This window comes from Pelodiscus sinensis, chromosome 7 (genome assembly GCF_049634645.1).
Source record: "Pelodiscus sinensis isolate JC-2024 chromosome 7, ASM4963464v1, whole genome shotgun sequence".
Classification (NCBI taxonomy): domain Eukaryota; kingdom Metazoa; phylum Chordata; order Testudines; family Trionychidae; genus Pelodiscus; species Pelodiscus sinensis.
The window spans coordinates 1568160-1592086 of record NC_134717.1 but is presented as its reverse complement, the minus strand read 5'-3'; the positions used below and the strand labels follow the sequence as shown (position 1 = coordinate 1592086).

At 62.8% G+C, this 23927-nt stretch overlaps 1 protein-coding gene across 13 annotated transcripts in view; it reads right to left on the bottom strand.

Moving 5' to 3' along the window:
- Positions 1-23927, bottom strand: part of TNS1 (tensin 1) — a 241298-nt gene that overhangs the window by 35009 nt on the left and 182362 nt on the right. For 9 of the 13 annotated variants that reach the window (XM_075932996.1, XM_075932995.1, XM_075932997.1 and 6 more), the window contains 4 exons: positions 21018-22685; positions 16938-17024; positions 8504-8700; positions 8209-8284 (listed from right to left, as the gene is read on the bottom strand). In XM_075932996.1, coding sequence (XP_075789111.1) covers positions 8209-8284; positions 8504-8700; positions 16938-17024; positions 21018-22685 — 2028 coding nt within the window. The remainder of the gene's footprint in view (positions 1-8208; positions 8285-8503; positions 8701-16937; positions 17025-21017; positions 22686-23927) is intronic. The other 4 variants (XM_075932999.1, XM_075933000.1, XM_075933004.1 and 1 more) reach the window with 2 other exon arrangements.

Below are 23927 nucleotides of genomic sequence, written 5' to 3'. Positions count from 1 at the left end.
GGGGGACCCACGCTTTATGTCAAAGCATTTGCTCAACCCACTGGATTGGTTCTGGTACAGAAACCTAATTGGAGCCCAGAATGTGAGTTTTCACACATACAGCGTAGATACCCCTCTGTAAAACCAGCTAGCCACGCGTGTATCACACACGCAGCAGCCTGTGTACCAACGCACCCACAACCGGGCACGTACGTGTTATCAAGGGAGAGGCTGGTCTGGCGTATGCATGCTCACAGGAGGGTGGGTGGTATATATAGCACACCTGCTACAGAGACAGAGTACCCATGTGAAGCAGGGGCAAACAGAGGCAGCTGTGTGTCTTACAGGTCTCACAAATACAGCTTTGTACAGCGCCTGTGTGCGGTGGGGGAGGACCGTCTCGCTGTTGATTTCTATCTCCCTGACGCGGCATTTTACCAGCGCCAAACAATTCCGGCTTTCTCGCTGGAAGGAAGAGGTGTGGGAATGTTGCAAAAAGCAAAAACGAAGGCGACACACGAGGCTCCGAGCTGCCGAAAGGAAATTTGCCACATTCCTTTCGCTTGCATTTCAGCCTTCGGACTTACAGATGCAGACCCGCACCCACGCCGGCCGCGGGAGGAGGCGGGGGGCGGGCGTGGAAACAAAAGCCAGGCCTCATGAGTCGTCACGGCTGCTGCGTTGGTTAGAACCGTTTGCTCAATGCGGATAAGTGACTGGCCGACCGAGCAATTCCACCGATGGGCCAAGACTTCCAGACAAGTGTCCTGCTAACGCATTAGGGCTGCTTCGGACAGGTGGGAGGTTGTTGCCCGGGAGAAAAATCCAGCAGAACAAGGGGAGCTGAACCTCCAACCATTGTGAAATCCAGCCAGCAGCGAGCAGCAACGCCACGGTCACCCGCTCTCGGCAGAATCGAAATCCACTTGCATCGCTGCAGCCTAACGACCCCAGCTACGCTGTTCCGGGCAGGGTACTGATTTTAGTTCTCCCCTCCCCCGGATGTGAGCAGCTGGATGTGGGATTCCAGATCGGATGTGGGTGGATCTGCAGCTCGTTATGGGCAAATCTCAAAAGATTCAACTCCCGAGCTGCTCAGATGTTCACCGGAGCCTGCCAGAGCAGGGCCGAGATGCAAACCAGCCCCTGCGTCGCACAGGGCGAGAAGTGTCTCAACCCTCCACGACGAACCTGTCGCTCTGAAATTCATCCAGGATGAACGGCTGGCAAGAGGCCTGGGGGTCAGATCCAGCACGTCAGTAGCTAGGCACCTGTGTGCCCCATGGCACATCACTAGCTAGGCATACGTGTGCCCCACGGCACATCTATAGGTAGGCACACGTGTGCCCCACGGCACGTCTATAGCTAGGCACACATGTGCCCCACGGCACGTCTATAGCTAGTCACCTGTGTGCCCCACAGTACGTCAATAGCTAGGCACACATGTGCCCCCACGGCACGTCTATAGCTAGGCACCTGTGTGCCCCACGGCACATCACTAGCTAGGCACCCGTGTGCCCCACGGCACGTCTATAGCTAGGCACCCGTGTGCCCCACGGCACGTCTATAGCTAGGCACCCGTGTGCCCCGCGGCACGTCTATAGCTAGGCACCCGTGTGCCCCGCGGCACGTCTATAGCTAGGCACCCGTGTGCCCCGCGGCACGTCTATAGCTAGGCACACGTGTGCCCCACTGCACGTCTATAGCTAGGCACACGTGTGCCCCACGGCACGTCTATAGCTAGGCACCCGTGTGCCCCACGGCACGTCTATAGCTAGGCACCCGTGTGCCCCACGGCACGTCTATAGCTAGGCACACGTGTGCCCCACGGCACGTCTATAGCTAGGCACCCGTGTGCCCCACGGCACGTCTATAGCTAGGCACACGTGTGCCCCACGGCACGTCTATAGCTAGGCATCCGTGTGCCCCACGGCACGTCTATAGCTAGGCACACGGGGGATACAGGCTGGTTCTCCATTTAGGCTCTTTCGAGCAAGGCGGTGCAGCCCCTACCGCATGGGGGTCCTGCTTGGTTCTAGGTGCTCCTGCCGGATACCTAGGACTAACCAGTGGTGTCCAACCAACGACTTCGGGGCTTGTGTTTGAGCTGGAGTCCAAGCAGGCTGGCCTCAAAAAGTGCCCCGGCCAACTTGCTCCCACGCCTGGCCGGCCTGCCGCCTGTCTTGGGGCTACAGCCACGCTCTCCGGGGAAGGCTTCCGGTAATTTGCAAACAATCCCATGGGGCCTATTTTTCAGAACCTTCCGCCTTCGAAACGAGCCACCTTCCCTGCCACCCGTCCGACTGTCCAGAACTCGGAGGAAGCCATGAAAACGGACCTCACATGGCCTTTCTGTTCCTCTGCCACGCCACTGCTTCACATCAGCCCTCCCTCGCAGAGCTGGCAGCAGAGGCTGTCACCGAAAGGGAGAAAGTTCCTTCTGCCAGCCCGGTCCGACCGGGAGGTGCCACGCTTGGACATGGCGCTATCTCAGAAAGCCGTGGCCGAGATGCCCCCACTGCTCCGTCACCAAGCCACGTGTCTGGGTTCTCCTCTGTCCCCCTCCCCCCGAAAATACTTGGTTTTTTTTAAACTCGGGTGGAGTTGAAATGGGAGCTCTCCTCGGAATATGGGCGCTCGCCTCAAACAAACGGGAGTTCTCCTCGGGATATGGGCGCTCGCCTCAAACAAACGGGAGTTCTCCTCGGAATATGGGCGCGCCCCTCAAACAAACGGGAGTTCTCCTCGGGATATGGGCGCTCGCCTCAAACAAACGGGAGTTCTCCTCGGAATATGGGCGCTCGCCTCAAACAAACGGGAGTTCTCCTCAAAATATGGGCGCTCGCCTCAAACAAACGGGAGCTCTCCTCGGAATATGGGCGCTCGCCTCAAACAAACGGGAGTTCTCCTCAAAATATGGGCGCTCGCCTCAAACAAACGGGAGCTCTCCTCGGAATATGGGCGCTCGCCTCAAACAAACGGGAGTTCTCCTCAAAATATGGGCGCTCGCCTCAAACAAACGGGAGCTCTCCTCGGAATATGGGCGCTCGCCTCAAACAAACGGGAGTTCTCCTCAAAATATGGGCGCACGCCTCAAACAAACGGGAGTTCTCCTCAAAATATGGGCGCTCGCCTCAAACAAACGGGAGCTCTCCTCGGAATATGGGCGCTCGCCTCAAACAAACGGGAGTTCTCCTCAAAATATGGGCGCTCGCCTCAAACAAACGGGAGCTCTCCTCGGAATATGGGCGCTCGCCTCAAACAAATGGGAGCTCTCCTCGGGATATGGGCGCTCGCCTCAAACAAACGGGAGCTCTCCTCGGAATATGGGCGCTCGCCTCAAACAAACGGGAGTTCTCCTCGGAATATGGGCGCTCGTCTCAAACAAACGGGAGTTCTCCTCGGAATATGGGCGCTCGCCTCAAACAAACGGGAGTTCTCCTCGGAATATGGGCGCTCGCCTCAAACAAACGGGAGTTCTCCTCGGAATATGGGCGCTCGCCTCAAACAAACGGGAGCTCTCCTCGGAATATGGGCGCTCGCCTCAAACAAACGGGAGCTCTCCTCGGAATATGGGCGCTCGCCTCAAACAAACGGGAGTTCTCCTCGGAATATGGGCGCTCGCCTCAAACAAACGGGAGTTCTCCTCGGAATATGGGCGCTCGCCTCAAACAAACGGGAGTTCTCCTCGGGATATGGGCGCTCGCCTCAAACAAACGGGAGCTCTCCTCGGGATATGGGCGCTCGCCTCAAACAAACGGGAGCTCTCCTCGGGATATGGGCGCTCGCCTCAAACAAACGGGAGCTCTCCTCGGGATATGGGCGCTCGCCTCAAACAAACGGGAGCTCTCCTCGGGATATGGGCGCTCGCCTCAAACAAACGGGAGCTCTCCTCGGGATATGGGCGCTCGCCTCAAATAAACGGGAGCTCTCCTCGGGATATGGGCGCTCGCCTCAAACAAACGGGAGCTCTCCTCGGAATATGGGCGCTCGATTCAAACAAACGGGAGCTCTCCTCGGAATATGGGCGCTCGCCTCAAACAAACGGGAGCTCTCCTCGGAATATGGGCGCTCGCCTCAAACAAACGGGAGCTCTCCTCGGGATATGGGCGCTCGCCTCAAACAAACGGGAGTTCTCCTCGGAATATGGGCGCGCCCCTCAAACAAACGGGAGTTCTCCTCGGAATATGGGCGCTCGCCTCAAACAAACGGGAGCTCTCCTCGGAATATGGGCGCGCCCCTCAAACAAACGGGAGCTCTCCTCGGAATATGGGCGCGCCCCTCAAACAAACGGGAGCTCTCCTCGGAATATGGGCGCTCGCCTCAAACAAACGGGAGTTCTCCTCGGAATATGGGCGCTCGCCTCAAACAAACGGGAGTTCTCCTCGGAATATGGGCGCGCCCCTCAAACAAACGGGAGTTCTCGGAATATGGGTGCGCCCCTCAAACAAACGGGAGTTCTCTTCGGGATATGGGCGCTCGCCTCAAACAAACGGGAGTTCTCCTCGGAATATGGGCGCTCGCCTCAAACAAACGGGAGCTCTCCTCGGGATATGGGCGCTCGCCTCAAACAAACGGGAGCTCTCCTCGGGATATGGGCGCTCGCCTCAAACAAACGGGAGCTCTCCTCGGAATATGGGCGCTCGCCTCAAACAAACGGGAGCTCTCCTCGGAATATGGGCGCTCGCCTCAAACAAACGGGAGCTCTCCTCGGAATATGGGCGCTCGCCTCAAACAAACGGGAGCTCTCCTCGGGATATGGGCGCTCGCCTCAAACAAACGGGAGTTCTCCTCGGAATATGGGCGCGCCCCTCAAACAAACGGGAGTTCTCCTCGGAATATGGGCGCTCGCCTCAAACAAACGGGAGCTCTCCTCGGAATATGGGCGCGCCCCTCAAACAAACGGGAGCTCTCCTCGGAATATGGGCGCGCCCCTCAAACAAACGGGAGCTCTCCTCGGAATATGGGCGCTCGCCTCAAACAAACGGGAGTTCTCCTCGGAATATGGGCGCTCGCCTCAAACAAACGGGAGTTCTCCTCGGAATATGGGCGCGCCCCTCAAACAAACGGGAGTTCTCGGAATATGGGTGCGCCCCTCAAACAAACGGGAGTTCTCTTCGGGATATGGGCGCGCCCCTCAAACAAACGGGAGCTCTCCTCGGAATATGGGCGCTCGCCTCAAACAAACGGGAGTTCTCCTCGGAATATGGGCGCTCGCCTCAAACAAACGGGAGCTCTCCTCGGGATATGGGCGCTCGCCTCAAACAAACGGGAGCTCTCCTCGGGATATGGGCGCTCGCCTCAAACAAACGGGAGCTCTCCTCGGAATATGGGCGCTCGCCTCAAACAAACGGGAGCTCTCCTCGGAATATGGGCGCGCCCCTCAAACAAACGGGAGCTCTCCTCGGAATATGGGCGCGCCCCTCAAACAAACGGGAGCTCTCCTCGGAATATGGGCGCTCGCCTCAAACAAACGGGAGTTCTCCTCGGAATATGGGCGCTCGCCTCAAACAAACGGGAGTTCTCCTCGGAATATGGGCGCGCCCCTCAAACAAACGGGAGTTCTCGGAATATGGGTGCGCCCCTCAAACAAACGGGAGTTCTCTTCGGGATATGGGCGCTCGCCTCAAACAAACGGGAGTTCTCCTCGGAATATGGGCGCTCGCCTCAAACAAACGGGAGTTCTCCTCGGAATATGGGCGCTCGCCTCAAACACCCGGGAGTTCTCCTCCGAATATGGGCGCTCGCCTCAAACAAACGGGAGTTCTCCTCCGAATATGGGCGCTCGCCTCAAACAAACGGGAGTTCTCCTCCGAATATGGGCGCTCGCCTCAAACAAACGGGAGTTCTCCTCGGAATATGGGCGCTCGCCTCAAACAAACGGGAGCTCTCCTCGGAATATGGGCGCTCGCCTCAAACAAACGGGAGTTCTCCTCGGAATATGGGCGCTCGCCTCAAACAAACGGGAGTTCTCCTCGGAATATGGGCGCTCGCCTCAAACAAACGGGAGTTCTCCTCGGAATATGGGCGCTCGCCTCAAACAAACGGGAGTTCTCCTCAGAATATGGGCGCTCGCCTCAAACAAACGGGAGCTCTCCTCGGGATATGGGCGCTCGCCTCAAACAAACGGGAGCTCTCCTCGGGATATGGGCGCTCGCCTCAAACAAACGGGAGCTCTCCTCGGGATATGGGCGCTCGCCTCAAACAAACGGGAGCTCTCCTCGGAATATGGGCGCTCGCCTCAAACAAACGGGAGCTCTCCTCGGGATATGGGCGCTCGCCTCAAACAAACGGGAGTTCTCCTCGGAATATGGGCGCGCCCCTCAAACAAACGGGAGTTCTCCTCGGAATATGGGCGCTCGCCTCAAACAAACGGGAGCTCTCCTCGGAATATGGGCGCGCCCCTCAAACAAACGGGAGCTCTCCTCGGAATATGGGCGCGCCCCTCAAACAAACGGGAGCTCTCCTCGGAATATGGGCGCTCGCCTCAAACAAACGGGAGTTCTCCTCGGAATATGGGCGCTCGCCTCAAACAAACGGGAGTTCTCCTCGGAATATGGGCGCGCCCCTCAAACAAACGGGAGTTCTCGGAATATGGGTGCGCCCCTCAAACAAACGGGAGTTCTCCTCGGAATATGGGCGCTCGCCTCAAACAAACGGGAGTTCTCCTCGGAATATGGGCGCTCGCCTCAAACACCCGGGAGTTCTCCTCCGAATATGGGCGCTCGCCTCAAACAAACGGGAGTTCTCCTCCGAATATGGGCGCTCGCCTCAAACAAACGGGAGTTCTCCTCCGAATATGGGCGCTCGCCTCAAACAAACGGGAGTTCTCCTCGGAATATGGGCGCTCGCCTCAAACAAACGGGAGCTCTCCTCGGAATATGGGCGCTCGCCTCAAACAAACGGGAGTTCTCCTCGGAATATGGGCGCTCGCCTCAAACAAACGGGAGTTCTCCTCGGAATATGGGCGCTTGCCTCAAACAAACGGGAGTTCTCCTCGGAATATGGGCGCTCGCCTCAAACAAACGGGAGTTCTCCTCAGAATATGGGCGCTCGCCTCAAACAAACGGGAGCTCTCCTCGGGATATGGGCGCTCGCCTCAAACAAACGGGAGCTCTCCTCGGAATATGGGCGCTCGCCTCAAACAAACGGGAGTTCTCCTCGGAATATGGGCGCTCGCCTGAAACAAACGGGAGTTCTCCTCGGAATATGGGCGCTTGCCTCAAACAAACGGGAGTTCTCCTCGGAATATGGGCGCTCGCCTCAAACAAACGGGAGTTCTCCTCAGAATATGGGCGCTCGCCTCAAACAAACGGGAGCTCTCCTCGGGATATGGGCGCTCGCCTCAAACAAACGGGAGTTCTCCTCCGAATATGGGCGCTCGCCTCAAACAAACGGGAGTTCTCCTCCGAATATGGGCGCTCGCCTCAAACAAACGGGAGCTCTCCTCGGGATATGGGCGCTCGCCTCAAACAAACGGGAGTTCTCCTCGGAATATGGGCGCTCGCCTCAAACAAACGGGAGTTCTCCTCGGAATATGGGCGCTCGCCTCAAACAAACGGGAGTTCTCCTCGGAATATGGGCGCTCGCCTCAAACAAACGGGAGTTCTCCTCGGAATATGGGCGCTCGCCTCAAACAAACGGGAGTTCTCCTCGGAATATGGGCGCTCGCCTCAAACAAACGGGAGTTCTCCTCGGAATATGGGCGCTCGCCTCAAACAAACGGGAGCTCTCCTCGGGATATGGGCGCTCGCCTCAAACAAACGGGAGCTCTCCTCGGGATATGGGCGCTCGCCTCATACAAACGGGAGTTCTCCTCGGCACGTGGACGCCCAATGTCATTTTCAGGGTGCTGTCTTGGCAGAGGGGGGTGCTCCCCCCAAAACAGGGTTCAATTATTCCCCTCACGTGCCTTCGGGGGGGACACACATGCAGGCGGCTGGCGATAGTGTTAAGACTTGGCGAGAGGAACAAAATGGCCACCAACGCAAAGCCGTCTGCCGCGCATGGCCTGGCAGAGGGGGGAGCGAAGCGGAGAAGCGGGGCGACAGGGAGAGGGCGGGAGGGATGAGAGAACCGAAGAGGGGGATTAAATGGGAGGGGACTGGAACGCGCCGCGCCATGACCTCTCCCTGGCGTTGCGAGGGCCGCCCGCCGGTTCCCCCCGCCCCTCGGCCCTTTACGCGGGCGAAGGCAAGGGGCCTGTGGCGCGGTGGGGGAGGCTCTCACCTCCGCTGGAGGGCGGGCTGCTTGGCGGCGTCCCCTCCTGCTCCTCAAAGGCCTCCTTGTAGCTGTGGAGATGGGGCTGCGGAGGAAAGCGAGAGGCCGCGTCAGCGAGAGCAGAGCCCGGAGCTGAGCGGGGTGCGGGAAACTTTCCTGCCCTTCCCGCAAACCCGGCTCCAGGTCACCCGCTGCTGGGGGCTTTGCTACCCAAAGGACGGGGTCTCTCTTCAGCATCCTTGTGGGCCTCTGGCCAGCCGCGGCCCCTCCTCCCAGCGGGGTCCCCCCCCCCACGCAAAGGCACCTCTCTGGGCCTCCCTCCTGGGTTGGCGGCGATGCTGCTGACCACCTCCGGCGCGAAGCTGTGGACCGGCGACCGGACAGTGGGGCTCCGGGGCGTGCCGGGCTCCTGGGGGCCGTTCTCGTACTGGCCGTCGCTGGTCGTGCGTCTTCGGACGGGCCCGCCGGGCTCCTCCGGGGACTTTTCCCGGGCCTGCACCCCTGGAATTCAAGCGCACATCGGGAGGCACGTGTGAGCCAGACTCACGCAGGCCCCGTTAACGAGCGGCGTGGGGCATGCTGGGGGGAGTGGGCTCTGGCCACGCCCCACGGTGCCTGGGGCTAGGAAGGGAGGAGAGGTGGGGGCACCAGCTCTGTGGGGAAGCCGGCAACTCCTCCACTTCCCTCTTCCCAGCATGGGCAGAGTCAGGCGAAGAGGCTGGTGGCTCTAATTCACCCTTGGGGAGCGACTTGACAGCTTAGCCTGGCACAGGACTGATTTATTCCAGGCACGAGCCACCCCCCCCATCGGACAGCCCCAGCTCCTTGGCATCTTGGGGCTGCCCCTGGGAACTCTGTACCCCCGACACCATTCGAGGGCCGGCTGCCCGGCCGCAAGGGGCCGGCACGGAGGCAAAGGGAGCTGGAGATTAAATGACTTGACCAAGGCCATGCAAGCCATCAGTGGCAGTGTTGGGACTGAATGCGGGGTTGTGGCTAGCACCTCAGGCCCTGGCTCACCCCTTTGCTCTTGATCCATCGTCCCAGCTGGCTGTAGGGGCTGCCGGCACAGGCCCCAAGGCTGGAAGGCCAAGGCAGTCTGTGGGTGTTCAACATGGCCGGGCATCAGAGCCAGCGGTGGACGTGGCTGAGGACAGGGAACCGGAGGGAGCTTGTACAATCCCTGGGAGTGAAACGCAGGCACCAGCCACACACGCTGCACAGCCAGGCAGCAGGCGACGGAGCCAGAGCCCAAGACAGACCCAGGACCGGGACACACGTGAGGAAGGGCAGGTAGCCTGAAGCCACCTCTCTGAGCAGAGAAATGCTGGGACGCACTGGGGCTGCCGGCCATCTTCTCAGCTGGACGACCCATCCGTCCATCAGCCTCTGTCCAGCTTGTCCCACACAGCCATCCCCCAAGCGCCGACGGCAGCTGGCTGACCCCACCAGGCCCGGACAACACAACGCCCCACACCGCACACACCCACGCCCTCTCTCTCCTCTAGGCAGCCACCCACGCGGAATGTAGCATCACGGTGGGGGCTGGAAAACGGACTGAGCCCCCCCAGCTTCTTCCCCAGAGGTCCCTGAAAAGCCATTAGTTGCCCCCCAGCTGGGCTCGACATCCTGAGAAGCATCTCCGAGCCTTTGAGCCAAGCGGCGCTCCCTCCTCCCGTCTGCAGAGCTCCAGACGCCTGCTAGCCAAGCGGGGAGGGAGTTGGCCGCACGCGGCTTCGCTACACGACGGAAGGGCGAAGGCGTCTGTGGCGTAGTGGGGGGGCTGTCTGCTCGGTGACCCGGGTCCCCCTGCGCTGTGATGTGGGATCCCCACGGACTCCCCCACATGTGCATTGGCCCAGACACGTAGCCCCAACCTGAGCGGATAACAAGGCTCTTCCCAGGGGGAGACACAAAGGGAGGGAGGGGGAGACGGCTCCTGGCTGGGGGGCAGGGCTGGGAGCTGGGCAGTCACAGTGTGGGGAAGCGTGGAGGAAGGAGACTAAAAACCAGTCTGGGGGTTCAGGGGTCTGTGAGCCCCTCCCCCCCAAGGGAAGTGGGGCTGTCGGCCAGTCCTCTGCCTACATCAAACCTACGCTGGGCTGTATCTCGGAGAAGCAGTAAACCCATGTTTACTGGCTGGCGGAGAGTCACATCTGACTGCGGACGGGGGGGCAGGGTTGGGGGCTCCCCGACGCGCTGTCACAGCGTCCCAACGGAGCTCCTAACTAAGCCCCACAGAGCGCCGGCGAGAGCAACCCATCCCCGGGGGCGATGGCAGAGAGCGGAAAGCTGGCGCCCAGCCCAGGGGGAGTTCGCCGGGGGCACGGCCGTGCATCGGAAAATTCCGTTGGCAGCGACTCAAGAGCGGAATGGGCCCGGCCGTTCCGCCGGAGCCGGCTGCCTGGCGGTGCCAGTCCGGAGCTGGGAAGGCCGAAGACGCTCCGTGCAGGCGGGGTGGGGGAAGGCGCAGGCGGAGGCGTGCCAGCCAGACGTCCCAGGGGACTGAGGCCTGAGAAGCCGCCTGGCGAGGCCCCCACAGCCACTCGCCCCCGGGGTAATTTCCTGCCCCCTTTTCCTGTGTCCCTCAAAAATGACCCGCCTGGCAAGAAAACACCTTTGCTTGCTGCAGTGAGCAGCGTTCGGTGGCCAGTGACTTAGGCCGAGGCCCAGAAGCTGAAGGAACTTCAGTGCCCCGTCCCCGCTGACAACGCTAGGCTGAAGCCTATGGGAGTTAGGCGCCTTCGCACGACCACGCCTTGTTCCGTAGCACAAGCTGTCAACGGGCCTGCTTTGGGGGCGGCAGGCCCCTGGTTCAACTCCAGCCGTGCCCCCGCCGGCGATGCTCACGCACGACCCCTCCGTGCGCCTCGCTGTGAACGACCCCTCCGTGCGCCTCGCTGTGCGGCACACATCCCCAGGGCTTGGTCGCTCCCCGTTCTGTTTGTGCCGGGCGCCCCCCGAGAAGAACCTCACTGGCATGTCAGCGAGGGAAAGGGGACCGGAAACCCACCGCCCACTGCGACTCGGGCACAACCCGGAAACCCAGGAGCACCGCCGTTCAAGGGCTCACGGCCCCTTTCATTCAACGGTCCCTCCCCACCCCGCTGTGGCATTGGCTTGGCGCCCACGGCAGCCCTCCCGCACGTAAGGTGAGACGGGGGGGGCGTGGCTGCACGTGGCCAGCCCAGGGCCGTGGGCAATTGTGCAATCCTCGTGCAAGGCCCCCTGCACGTGCCCGCACGCACATACGGGGGTCCCTAAAGCTCAGGGCTACACGCCCAGTTCAAAGCTGGGGCCAGTGCCCTTGAATGTGAGGGGGCTCACAGGGGTTCCACAAACCCAGCTGCTACCCGCGTGCACCCCCCAATGGCCGTGCGAGCTTGGCAGCCGGCGGGGGCAGGGCTGGAATTGAACCAGCCTGCGGCCCCCAAAGCAGGCCCGTTGACAGCGTGAGATACGGAACCACGGTGTGGAAGGCGCCTAACTCCCATAGGCGTCAGCCTAGCGGGGACTGGGCACCGAAGTTCCCCTGCCCCGTGGGAGGCTCTAGAGGGGGAGGGAGGAGCTGATGGGGGGGAAAGCGCGGCACCAAGGATGCCAGAGACGCAGGAAAGGCGGCGACTGCCCCCGCTGCACATTCCACTCCCGCCCCAGGAGCGCGGCAGCAGCCAAAGCTGAGCAAGGCTGGGCCGGGCCCATTTCAAACGCCTCCCCCCCCCCCCCCCCCGTACTCCCATCCCCCCGCCCTCAGCAGGGCCAGCCTGCGGGGGGGCACCCAGCAATGCCCTGGCCTGTCTTTTCTCTTCCCCCCCCCGGGGGACACGGGAAGCAGAAGGGACTCGTTGTTTGGGAGCCAGCAGTGGGAACGCGGGCGAGGACTGGGGGCTGTCAGCCAACTTTATGGGACTGTGGGAAACTTGGCCGCCCCCGTGGTAAGCAGACATCTGGCTCACTCGAATCATGCCGGACCATGGAGGTTGCCGGACCAGACAGTGCCGGATTAGAGAGGTTCAACCTGTAGCACAATTCAGAGCAGATGTATAGCTTCACTCCGGGCAAGCTGGCTTTGCCTGTGAGTCCACTCCCTGGCCAGCCGCCTGGGAGAAGCCTTTGCCGCTTCCAAGAGACATGACTCTCCCCCTTCCAGACCAAGCAGCCACGGAGCGATCCCCCGCTGCCGCCCCTTCCCAGCTTCCGCCAGTGAGCGGGTCAAGCCGCGCGCCCCCCCCCCCATGCTCCTCTATTATGACTACCCCTAACCCCAGGAGCAGCCACACCACAGCCCCAGCTCCTGCGCCGGGGGCAGCCGCGCAGTTGGCACTATGGCACCAGCCTTCCAGCTGTCTCTTACCCGCCGGCCGTCTGTGCGGCGTGACCTCAGCAAGCGCAGGGAAGCAGGGGGGAGCCCTGGCCCAGCGCACCGGAGGGCTGCCTGGAGCCACACGAAGGCTGGCTAGAGCGCGTTGAGATCCTGCGGCACGCAGCAAGCGCTCGGGATACAAGCCCTCCCCCCCAACGCCGCCTCCGAGACGCCACAGACTCCCGCCCCTCCGCGTTCCCCGCTGTCCTCCGGGGACTCCCAGCAGCCCCTAAGCAGAGCGACCTCCCCGGGAATTGCAGCATGGGGAGGGGCTCTTCCCGACGGCGACTCCCCACCACCCACGTCGGTAGCTGCACGGGGACCGGTCCTCCTCCTTCCAGCGTGGGTGTGCATCAGGCAAGCGCCCTGCCGCAGGGGTCTGCCGGGAGCAGCTCTCTCTTCCTTCCTCTGTGGCGTCGCCATCCCGCCCAGGTGGCTTTTAGCAGGCACGGAGCCGCTTCCTCGTGGCAGGCACTGAGCCGGCAGGGCCTGCGCTGTTCAGCAGCACATGAACGGTGTTTTCTGAGACCCTCCGGGGTCGCGGGAAAATAGCAGTGGCCAGAAACGGTCGCCCAGTCAGACGGGTTGCAGGGGGGGTCTGGCGGTTAGATGAGGGGACTGGGAAGCAAGAGACCTGGTCTCTATGCCCAGCTTGGTCACTGGCCCGCTGGACGGCCTCACGCCTCAGTTTCCCCAGCTGCGAAATGAGGCTGACCTCACTTTTCATCCTTCGCTCTCGAAGCTCGCTTAAAAGCACAGTATACTAGGGTGTCAAGGGTTAACCAGTTCCCTGGCTAGCAGGACCCTACCCGGTGATACTTACTCCTTAACCCAGGCCCAGCAGTGGGGAATGCTCCAGGCCAGCTGGAACCATGGCCAGCTAACCCACCCCCCTCCTTGCCCACGGAGGGCATGGCTGAAGGAGCCCTCCAGCCCCTGCAGGCTCTCCAGACTCTGGTTAACTGTATAAAATGGTATCGTTTAATTGGTTAACATTTTAAGGGGTATTTACATCCCTGCTATATAAGAGCTAGGTGTGCTGCTTCTCCCAGTCTCTCTGTTTTTCCAGCTGTGACATGGGTATAAAGATATTTAGTGATCCAAGTGTTTCTAGCTAGCTAGCTGTCTATCCAACCATCCATCCATCTATCTATCCCCATAACCCCCCCATCTATCTATCTATCTATCTATCTATCTATCTATCTATCTATCTATCTATCTATCTATCTATCTATCCGTATACACCCCCACCCCCCGTCAGTGAAACACTTTGCAAACATGAATAAATCTATGCACACAACTCTTTCTCGCACATGATGTATGAAAGGATCATTAGCCCCATTTTACAGGGGGGGAACTGAGGCATCTGCCCTCCCCCCGTGCACGGTGACCTGAACAGTGACCCCGGAACGACACTCTGCTCCCCCCCCCGTGCACGGTGATGTGAACGGTGACCCACGGAACGACGCTCTGCCCCCCCCCCCCCCGTGCACGGTGACCTGAACGGTGACCCCGGAAAGACGCTCTGCCCCCCCCCGTGCACAGTGACCTGAACGGTGACCCCGGAACGACGCTCTGCTCCCCCCGTGCACGGTGACCTGAACGGTGACCCCGGAACGACGCTCTGCTCCCCCCGTGCACGGTGACTTGAATGGTGACTTGAACGGTGACCCCGGAATGACGCTCTGCCCCCCCCCATGCACGGTGACCTGAACGGTGACCCCGGAACGACGCTCTGCTCCCCCCGTGCACGGTGACCTGAACGGTGACCCCGGAACGACGCTCTGCTCCCCCCGTGCACGGTGATGTGAACAGTGACCCCGGAACGACGCTCTGCCCCATTCCAACGCCCACCAGGAGAGGGTTAAATTCCAGCCAAGAGGCCCAGGAAGCCAGATTCTCGGCCCAGGCAAATGGGTGCAACGCCAGGGAGTCCATCCTGCAGACACTCACGACGTCGTTTGCCTCTCCCCCGGCTTCCCCCTCTGAGTTACTGCCTGCGCCAGGGAGGGCTGAGGCCAGGAACATAGGGTATGTCTACACTACCCCACTAGTTCGAACTAGGAGGGTAATGTAGGCATACCGCAATTGCAAATGAAGCCCAGGATTTGAATTTCCCGGGCTTCATTTGCATAAACTGGGCGCCACCATTTTTAAATCCCCGCTCGTTTGAACCCCGTGCCACGCGGCTACACGTGGCACGAACTAGGTAGTTCGAACTAGGCTTCCTAGTCCGAACTACCATTACTCCTCATTCCACGAGGAAGCCTAGTTTGAACTACCTAGTTTGTGCCGCGTGTAGCCACACGGCACGGGGTTCGAACCAGCGGGGATTTAAAAATGGCGGCACCCAGTTTATGCAAATGAAGCCCGGGAAATTCAAATCCCGGGCTTCATTTGCAATTGTGGTATGCCTACATTACCCTCCTCGTTCGAAATAGGAGGGTAGTGTAGACATACCCATAGGGACGGCCACACTGGGTCCATCCAGCCCAGCGTCCTGTCTGCCGACAGTGGCCAGTGCCAGGTGCCCCAGAGGGAGGGAACCGAACAGGTACTGATCAGGCGATCTCTCTCCTGCCATCCATCTCCACCCTCTGACAAACAGAGGCTAGGGATCCCATTCCTTACCCAGCCTGGCTAATAGCCACTAATGGACCTAACCTCCATGAATTTACCTAGCTCTTTTTTTAACCCTGTTAAAGTCCTGGTCTTCACCGCGTCCTCTGGCGAGGAGTTCCGCAGGTTGACTGTGCGCCGCGTGAAGAAAAACTTCCTTGGGTTTGTTTTAAACCTGCTGCCTGCTTATTTCGCTGGGTGGCCTCTAGTTCTTGTGTGATGGGAAGACGTCAATCACTTTTCCTGATTCGCTTTCTCCACCCCAGGCATGATTTGACACACGTTATACAAATCCTAGCTGATTAGCAGCCAGCCAGCTCCCTCAGCTGCTTCCACTCCTGGGCTGCTCCTTCCAGAGTGGGCTGTGTTTATCGCAGGGAACCAGATGCGATGGCAGCCGAGCGCGCAATCCAATCACCGTGGGCCGCCCCCTCGGAAGATTGGAGGCCCTTCGGCCCCCGCAGCAAAAGCCTGGCTGCCATTCCACCACATGCATGCCTAGAGCATCCTCCACGCGACGCCCACCCCTGACTCCATCCCGTCCCCCTCACCTGCCCCCTCCCACCCTTCTCCTCTTCGCGCTGCCCCGCTTACACCAGAGCAGGGCTGGGCAAGATGTGGCCCAGGGGCCGGATCCAGCCTCCTAATACTTTGATCGGCCCAGGGACTGGCTGCTCTCTATTTCTGTCCTGCTGCCACCGAATTTCCAGGCGGCGGCTCAGACAACAGGATCCTATTTGGATGGCTCCCGGCTCCCAGTCCTGACGTTACTCCCGCCGGGGCCGGAGCCGCAAGCCCTTTAAATCAACACAGCCACCTGGGCGGCTGCCTGTCCATGCGGTAGCAGCAGGGCTGCGAGCCGTTTGCTGTGTTTTCACTTCAAAGACAACGGGGGGAGGGGCTAGTTCCAGGCCCCGCCTCTTCTGGGGGTGGAGCCAGCCCACGACCACGCCCCACAATTCACAACGTGGCGCCCAGGCAAAATTGATTGCCCACCCGTGGCCCAGAGCCAGACAGAGGGGGAAGAAGACGTCTGCTCGGAATCTGACATCCGGCTGGCTACTGCCCCAGGCCTGGGATGGATTCTTTACCCCCTCCGCCGGGGCAGCGAGGCCTCAGGCCTCTTTTAAGAGCAGACCCAGTGCCGTGGCGCCCTGAGCGTGCGCGCTCCGGCCCGGATGGAGGCTTAGCGCCAATCCGGAGGAAGACCTGCCGAGAGAAGAAGCAAACGTGCATGCATGCACACACACACACGCAGCCGCAGTGAGATGGCGGGGGCTCGGCGCTGCATGTCAGCCACTGTTTCCAGATCCAGCCTCGGAGATCCCCGCTGGACGCACGGGGGTGCTTCGCCGTACACTGCCGTCCCCGGTCGGGGTCGTTAACCCTTTGTGGAGCTCCCCTCCCCTCGCCCTCCTCTGAGCGGCCCCAATGTGGCAGCAGCCTGGCGTATCCGGTGAGCCTTGCATCACGCACGGCGAGGCACAGGCAGGGAGAGGGAGCCGGAAAGCTACGCCAAAGCAGAGCACTGTGGGTGGGAGGGGAGAGGTTCCCGGGATCCGGGCTGTGTCAGCGAACAGCATCTGTGGCGGGATTGGCCCGGGACGGGGGACCGGCCCGTCTCAGTGCCGGGTTCCAGGGCGGAGCAGCTCCTCCACCCGTCGCGGGGCGTGTGAACCAGCCCTGCCCGTGCCGCGGAGGGCAGCCATCCAGCATGCAGGAGAGCCGGGGATGCGAAAGGAGGGAAGGAACGAACCAGCGAAGGAGAAGGATCTCTGCCGGCGCAGAGGAGGGTGGGGGGCGTCCGCGCTCGGCTGGGGGCCCCGCAGTTTGGCGTTGTACTCTGCGGGCGGGCGCAGGGGGAAGGGGCGCAGGCGTGGGAGGAGACACAGTCCGCCACGGAGAGAGACAGACGGGACAAACACCAGAACGGAGACAGGGGAAAAAACAGGAGAAGAAGATTAGTCGGGACCCTGTGTGGGGCGGCGGCCGAGTCCAGAGACGCAGGGAGCAGAGGGGGCAGCCTGGGCGGCCAGCGATGCAGGCAAGGGAAGGCGCAGCCTTCTCAAAATTGCCTGCAGACCCTGGCAGCCCCAGCCCTCTAGGTGGGCAAGAAGGAGCGCGTGAGGGTGGGCGGGGCTTGGCTCTGGGGCGGGGCCTCAGGTGGAGGGGGCGGGGCTGGATCTTGCCTTGCCCTGCTGCCCATGGGGGGCAGCACACTGGAGGGTCCCTGCTGCCCCAGAACAGGGGCGTGTCTCTCCCACCCCACAAGGGAAGGGGTCTAGAGCGGCCACATAGTGGAATTTGTTCTCCGGGACGACATGGCAGGATAACCAGGGCAGATGCCTCCCTTCGAACGGGGCCGTGCACCCCTGTGCCTGGGCAGCCGACACCGGGCACAGCCCACCCCGAGTGGCTGCGGGCGTAAGGCGGGGCTCAGCCCCAGCAGGTCTGAGCGGAGGGATCTTGGATTCGGAAGCGCGGCGCCCGGGGCGGGTTGTTATCTGCCCAAGGCCGCCAAGCCCGGCTCTGCCCTCGGGGCGAGCGGTGCTGCCATCCCGCGGACCCCCCCGCCCGGGGAAGGAACCCGGCTCCCTGCACAGTCCTGTGCGAGTCACACGCAAACCTCCTGGCTTTGGCCCGGCGCAGGGAGACAGGCCGGGCAGCACCGGGGTCAGACGAGAGGGCCCGGCTCCGGCTCGGAGTCCAGCCGCCAGGACAGGGGTCAGAGCACACGGCAGGTCTCAAATGCCACCTGCCCCCCAGCGCCTGCCAGTGGAGAAGTGGAGCAGGGCGCATCCGGCCCGCTTTGGGCGCCCACAGAGGTCAGTGATGAACAAGCCCTTCCCGGGGGCGTCGGGGGCAGGGTCTGCGGTAACCCGTGCGGAATCGGCGCTGCGCTTGCTCTTCCGGCGCCCGCCAGGGAGGAAACTGGAGTTGTCCTGGTTGCGAGACCCAGGCAGGAGGGGGAGGTGTGAAATTCCCCACATACTCACCGGGGGACAAACCGGCCACTTCCAGCAGCGCGGGCCATAAATAATCCGCCCTCTGAGTCACCCCCCGCGCTGCCAGCGCTGTTCCGGGACACCCTGTGCTCCCGGGATGTAAACATGCCGGCTGGCCTACGTGCTAAGCTGCTCTTCCCGGGGCTGGTGACATATGGCCCTGCTCCAGGGGCCGCTCCCATCGAGAGCCCACGTCCCGCCTCGCCCCGGTCCCTCGCCTCGCAGGACAGGCGGAGGGGACCCGCGCCCGGCAGCACGGGGATCAGAGGCGCATGGGGGCCGATGCCGGCTGGAAACCCCGCGCCGCAGGCCGGCGGCAGGTAACCAGCAAGTCCTGAGCCCGGGCGGCCGTGATAGCCCTGGAGATGCCTTGCTGAAGCCAGGGACTTGGCCCTGCAGGGCCTGGCCAACGCGCCCCATACATCACCCTGCCGTTTGGACGCCGAGCGGCCTCCTGTGCTGTCCTAACCCGAGACACAGGGTGGCTGGGGGCCGGTAAGCAGCCACCGCGCTCCCCTTCAGAGGTGGCTGCATTTCCGCCCGGGGCGAAGCGGTTTTAAGACACGCCGTTCAGTAGCTAGCCACAGGCCTGGGGTGGCACACACACCTGATCACACAGGCCACGCTCTGACGGGGTCTCTTCAAGAAAAGCTCTTCGGAGCCACGTTTGGCTCACTCCTTTCCCTGCAGCCCAGGGTGGGCGGAAGGGCCGAGACCTCAGCCGGGCCGGGCTCCCCCCTCTCCCTCCCTGGGCAGAGCAGTGACTCAGCCTGGGCGTATGGGGGGGTGCGTGGGGGGGTGCAGCTGAGTTGTTTTCCCGCCCTCTAATGCCCTTTGTGTTTCGAGGCTGAGACGCTGGCTGGAATAAACTGCTCGGCCACGGCCTGGCCCTGCCAGCTGGAGCGCAGCCCCGGTACTCCCATTAAGGGCAGAAGGCAGGGCTGTTTGGGGGACCCAGGCCACATTCCCTGTGCTCCGGGGCCGTGGAGGCTGGGGGCGGGGCCTGAGCAGAAGGGGCGTGGCCTGAGCAGAAGGGGCGGGGCTGGGGCGGGACTTGGATCTTGCTTCCCCCAACCCTACCATAACCCACCGCCCATGGGAAGGCAAGTTCCCTATCCAGGTAACCTGTCCATGGTAAAAATGCCGCACCGCTGGAAGAACAGCTCCACTGCTGGCGAAGGTGTAAGTTCCCCGCCCCACACCTAACTGGGCCACCCTCTCCCATGGGGTCGTTACCTCCTGACCCCGACTCGGGGGTGCCCTGGAGCATACGGATCAATGGCCTTTGCGATTGTTTAGACCCGAGCCTGACCTGGTTCTAAATTCGCTCCCCCAGCCCCGATCCCGGCGCCGGGGCGGCGTGCTTAGAACATCACAGCTCCCATGGGGCTGAGATCAGAAAGCCACGGCTCCGGAGCGTGGGGCAGGGCCTGTAGCGGACTAGAACAGACCTGGCCCCGCAGCCCTCATGGGTGGGCGTGGATCCGGGCGAGGCTGCTGGCCCTGTGATGGAGGAGACCAGCATTCAACCCCCTGCTCCGCTACAGACTCCCCAGGTGACCTTGGGCAAGTCCCCGAGCGGCTCTGGGTCTCCGCTGCCCATCCGTGCAATGGGTGTAATAGCCCTGCCCTGCCCTGCGGGGGTAAATACTCGCTGTGCGCTACTTTTACAAGCCACTGCCTCTGCTTTCTCCTGCTCCCAGGCTGGCCGGATGTGGCTGCTCCAAGCAGCTTCCCGCCCAGGCTCATGTCTCCCCGCCCCAGAAGCAGGCGCAATTTCCCTTTGGCTGCAGAAGGAGGAGCTGCAGGAGGGCAGTGGGAAGAGATCTACTGCAGCCACCGCACACCTCCACAGGCGGAAAGGTCCTGGTGCCAGCCCGAGCCTTCGCCCCGCGACAGTCGCCAGCCAATGCCAGGGCTCTCGGGGTGGCGAATCCCGACTGGCGACCCCGTCAGAGCAGGCCCGATGCAGCTGGGTGCACGAAGTAACTCAGGCAGCCTCGGGGAAGTCTGTGACCTAGCCCTGCACGGCTCACACGGCCACCACCTCGCCAGCTGGACATCAGGAGAGCCCAGCGGCCGGGCGGCGACCCTGCCTGGAGAGCAAGGCCATGTGGGACACCCTCACACCAGCCAGGGCCAATGTTCCCTCTAATAGTTCCCATCCATGTGCGGAATAAATTTTGTTATATGCACCAAGGCATGTGCAGATGTGCACCACCAATACAAGCACCTGCTGCTGGCTCTGGGTGCTCTGCTAAGCAGCTGGGTAGTGTCTGAATCTCTCCTGGGCGGCCGCTCAGCTCACAGGGGACACTGGGCCGCACCCCGTTTTCAGAGAGGGGACTCTGGGAGTGTGCGGGGGGATGTTTAACTCGCCTTTGTCCTCGGACCTGCCGAGCTGCATTTCATCTCACCCTTCTCGCAACTTCCAGCCCTTTCTCCCTCTACCCCCCCGCCCGTGTCTCCTTCCCGGGTTCCCCCGTTCCTCCGGAAACGCCCCGAGTCGCCTCCGCTGGGCACGGCTTCCCCAGGTGTTTTCGGGGCCCGGAGGGTCTAGTTTCCAGGTGGCCTGGAGTCAGGCTGGGACATGGGGCAACAGGGCGTCTCCAAGCCAGAGGGATTCCCACACAGCCGGTGCCTTGCTGCGTCCGTGGCTCCTCTCGCCGTGAGAACTGGGCATGCAACCCTCAGCATGGTCGCTGGAGAAGGGGCTCTCGGCCATCCCTTGCCCCTCCCGATGGTCCAGGACAAACGCCCCAGGTCCTGAGCTGACAGCCAGCCAGAGACGGCTGCGGGGAGAGACGGCACCGCGACACAAAGCCTCTTACCTGCTATGCGGTGGGCCACCAGCCCTTCCAGGTGCATGGGCTCTTCCGACGGCTCAGCAGGCTCCCGGTGCTGCTCGGCTCCCTTCGAGGGCATCTGGGCCGCCGTGGGGGAGGGCGGTGCCGGGCCGTGGGGCTGCCAGGGCCCGCCGGGGCTGTAAGGTGCTGCCAGAGGGAGGGGAGAGCTTCCCGGGGCGTGGCCGAAGTGCCTCGTCTGCTGGCTGTAGGGCCCCTCGAAATCCTGCCCCGGGGACTCGGGCTCCCCAGCGCCCCAGCCCATGCGGGCCAGCGGTTCGGAAGCCGGCGGAGGCTGGGAGACGACGGCGGAGGGCACGCTCGCCGGCAGGGCGCCGAGGGTGTAGCTGGGCCTCGGCTGGGTCACCTGAGGGGCTGCCTGGCTGGGAAAGTCCGGCACCAGCTGGGCAGACAGGGAGAAGCCAATCGGGCTGGGCCTGTCCTCCCTGGCGGCCGCGGCAATGCTCGGGGACTTGTGCCTCAGGGAGACAGCGGGCTCCATGTCCAGCATAAGCATGTTCAGCGCCTCGATGGACTGCTCGATCTCCTTCGGGGAGGCCACCCGGGGAAACTCGGGGATGCCGTGGCTCGCCGGCGGCAGGGGGCTGACCTGCGGGCTGGAACCGGACCCACTCGGGCTCTGGCTTTCCAGGCTGCCGTCTTGCTGGCGGGAGGGCGGCCTGCTCCCGGCTCCGCTGCTGCCTTGCTGCTGCCAGGAGTGGAGGCCCCTCTGCACGGCCTCCCGGCTGCTGGTGCTCCGAGCCGGCGCCTGAGGGAGCGGAGGGCCCGGCTCCACAGCTGGGTAGGACTGGGAGCGGTACATGCCGAGGGCGTCCAAGCCGTACGGGTAGGGCTGCGTGGCAGCTGCCGGCTGGAGCCAGACGGGCTCGGGGAAGCCGGGTTCCTGCTGCCGGTAGTCGGACAGGTTCTCCTGGGCGGACACCGTGGGCCGGAGGTGGCTCAGGAGGGGCTGGGGGTGCCGCCCCATCACGCCCCGCAGCGTGTTCTGGCTGCCGTGGGGGTACCCCCCGTTGATCAGCGGCTCCGCGCCGTACAGCCCCTCTCTGTGCAGCTTTGCCGCGCCGTCGAAGCTGGACGGGCCATTGGGCAGGGCGGAGAGACTTGCCATCCGGGGCACCTCCTGGGAGCCGACCTCGTTGGCATTGGGGGTGCCGTCGAAGGAGGAGAGGGTGCCCACGCTGCCCACGCTGTGCCCGTCCTGGTTGGGCAGCTCATCATCCAGGATGTCCGTCTCCCGCTCGGCCACCAGCCCGCCGGCACTCCCATTGACATGCACCTGGGCCGGCACCATGTGGCGCCCGGCGCGGGCCGAGCCGCCGGCCGGCACCGCCGCGGGGTGCTGGTTGTGCATGGAGGCGCCGCTCTCCAAGCCGAAGCCGCTCAAGAGGCGCTCGAGCTCTTGCTTCTCCTCGGGGCTCAGCGCCGGCTGGCCGCTGCCGGGCGCTGCCGGCTCATCGGTCTTGTCGGTCTTGGTGGAGGCGGTGGAGTTCCCGGAGTCGCTGCTGACGGAGAGCGTGTGCGCCAGGTGGTTGGGGGTCGCCGCGAGGGGGCCGCTGGCGCCGCCGCGGAGGGAGTCTTTCTTCTTCACCTTGGCGTAGAGGCTCCCGTCGAGCGGCCCCTGCGTGTGCCCCAGCTCTGCACGGGAGAAGGGAAGAAAGGCGCGGTCAGAGGTGCGCTCAGCTCTCGACTTTGCTACCTTCGGAGCTGCTCAGACACTGACCAAAGAGCCTCGCGGCTCTGCCGGCCGGCCGCCAAGCACTTAGACGCCCCAGGAAACACACACCACCTCCCCGCCGCGCTCCTGCGGGCGCCGGCTCCCTGTCCTCTGCGGCTAACCCCCCCGTTCCCGGAGGAGACGGCGTCTCCTGAGCCCCGGCTGCAGACTTTCCTGGAAGCCTGCTTGCTCGGGGCTGAGAGCACAGGATGTTCTGCAGTGACTGAGCTAAAAAAGCAGGCTGGATCGATACAGCGTGAGAGTGAGCACTCCCGCAAGCTGGGCCGCGGGGGGCATCTGGATCCGGCCCCCGACGCTCAGCGCCCCCCCCAGCATTGGGGAGCTCGCGCTGACCCTCCAGCCCCCCACCCCGCCCCACCACGGGGCTGGAGCACACAGAAGCTGCTAGGCTGGGCGCCCTGGGGCGGGGGGGGGGGGGAATGTGGGGAGCGTCTTTCTCCCCAGTCGGGGGCCGTGTCAGTCGTGCGGCCCCCGACGGATGCTTCTGTGGGTCAGTGGCCCCCGACCCGGAAACGGTTCCCCCCTGGTTTAAGAGGTGGGGATCCTTTCTGGCCCAGAGGCCGCTGACCCACAGAAACATCCGGCGGGGGCCGCACACGAGTGAGAAGCAAAAATCCAAAAACCAGGCCTCAGTGACGCGGCCCCCGACTGGGGAGAAAGACGCTCCCCACACTCCCCTCCTGCCCCAGGGCGCCCAGCCTAGCAGCTTCTGTGTGCTCCAGCCCCACAGTGCGTGGGGGGGGGGTTGGAGGGTCAGTGCGAGCTCCCCAATGCTGGGGGGGGGGTCCTGAGCCTCAGGGGCAGGATCCAGGCAAGCCCCCAGGCCTGAGACCCCCATGGCTGTGCTGCAGTGAGGGAGGAGAGTGGTCCGTGGCCGGCTCGTGGCCTGGGATTCACCGGCCCACAGACTTTAAGGGTCATTTTGTCTGAGTTCCTGCACCACTGGCGGTAGGGAGGGGCTTCAGCCCTATGAGACCGGGGTCTGTTGCCCCACGGGGTACCGGGGCTCCCAGCTTCTGCACCCTGGGAACGTAACGGCCAGACGGGGTCAAACCAAAGGCCCATGCAGCCCAGGGTCCTGTCTGCCCACAGTGGCCAGCGCCTGGTGCCCCAGAGGGAGGGAACAGAACAGGGAATCCTCA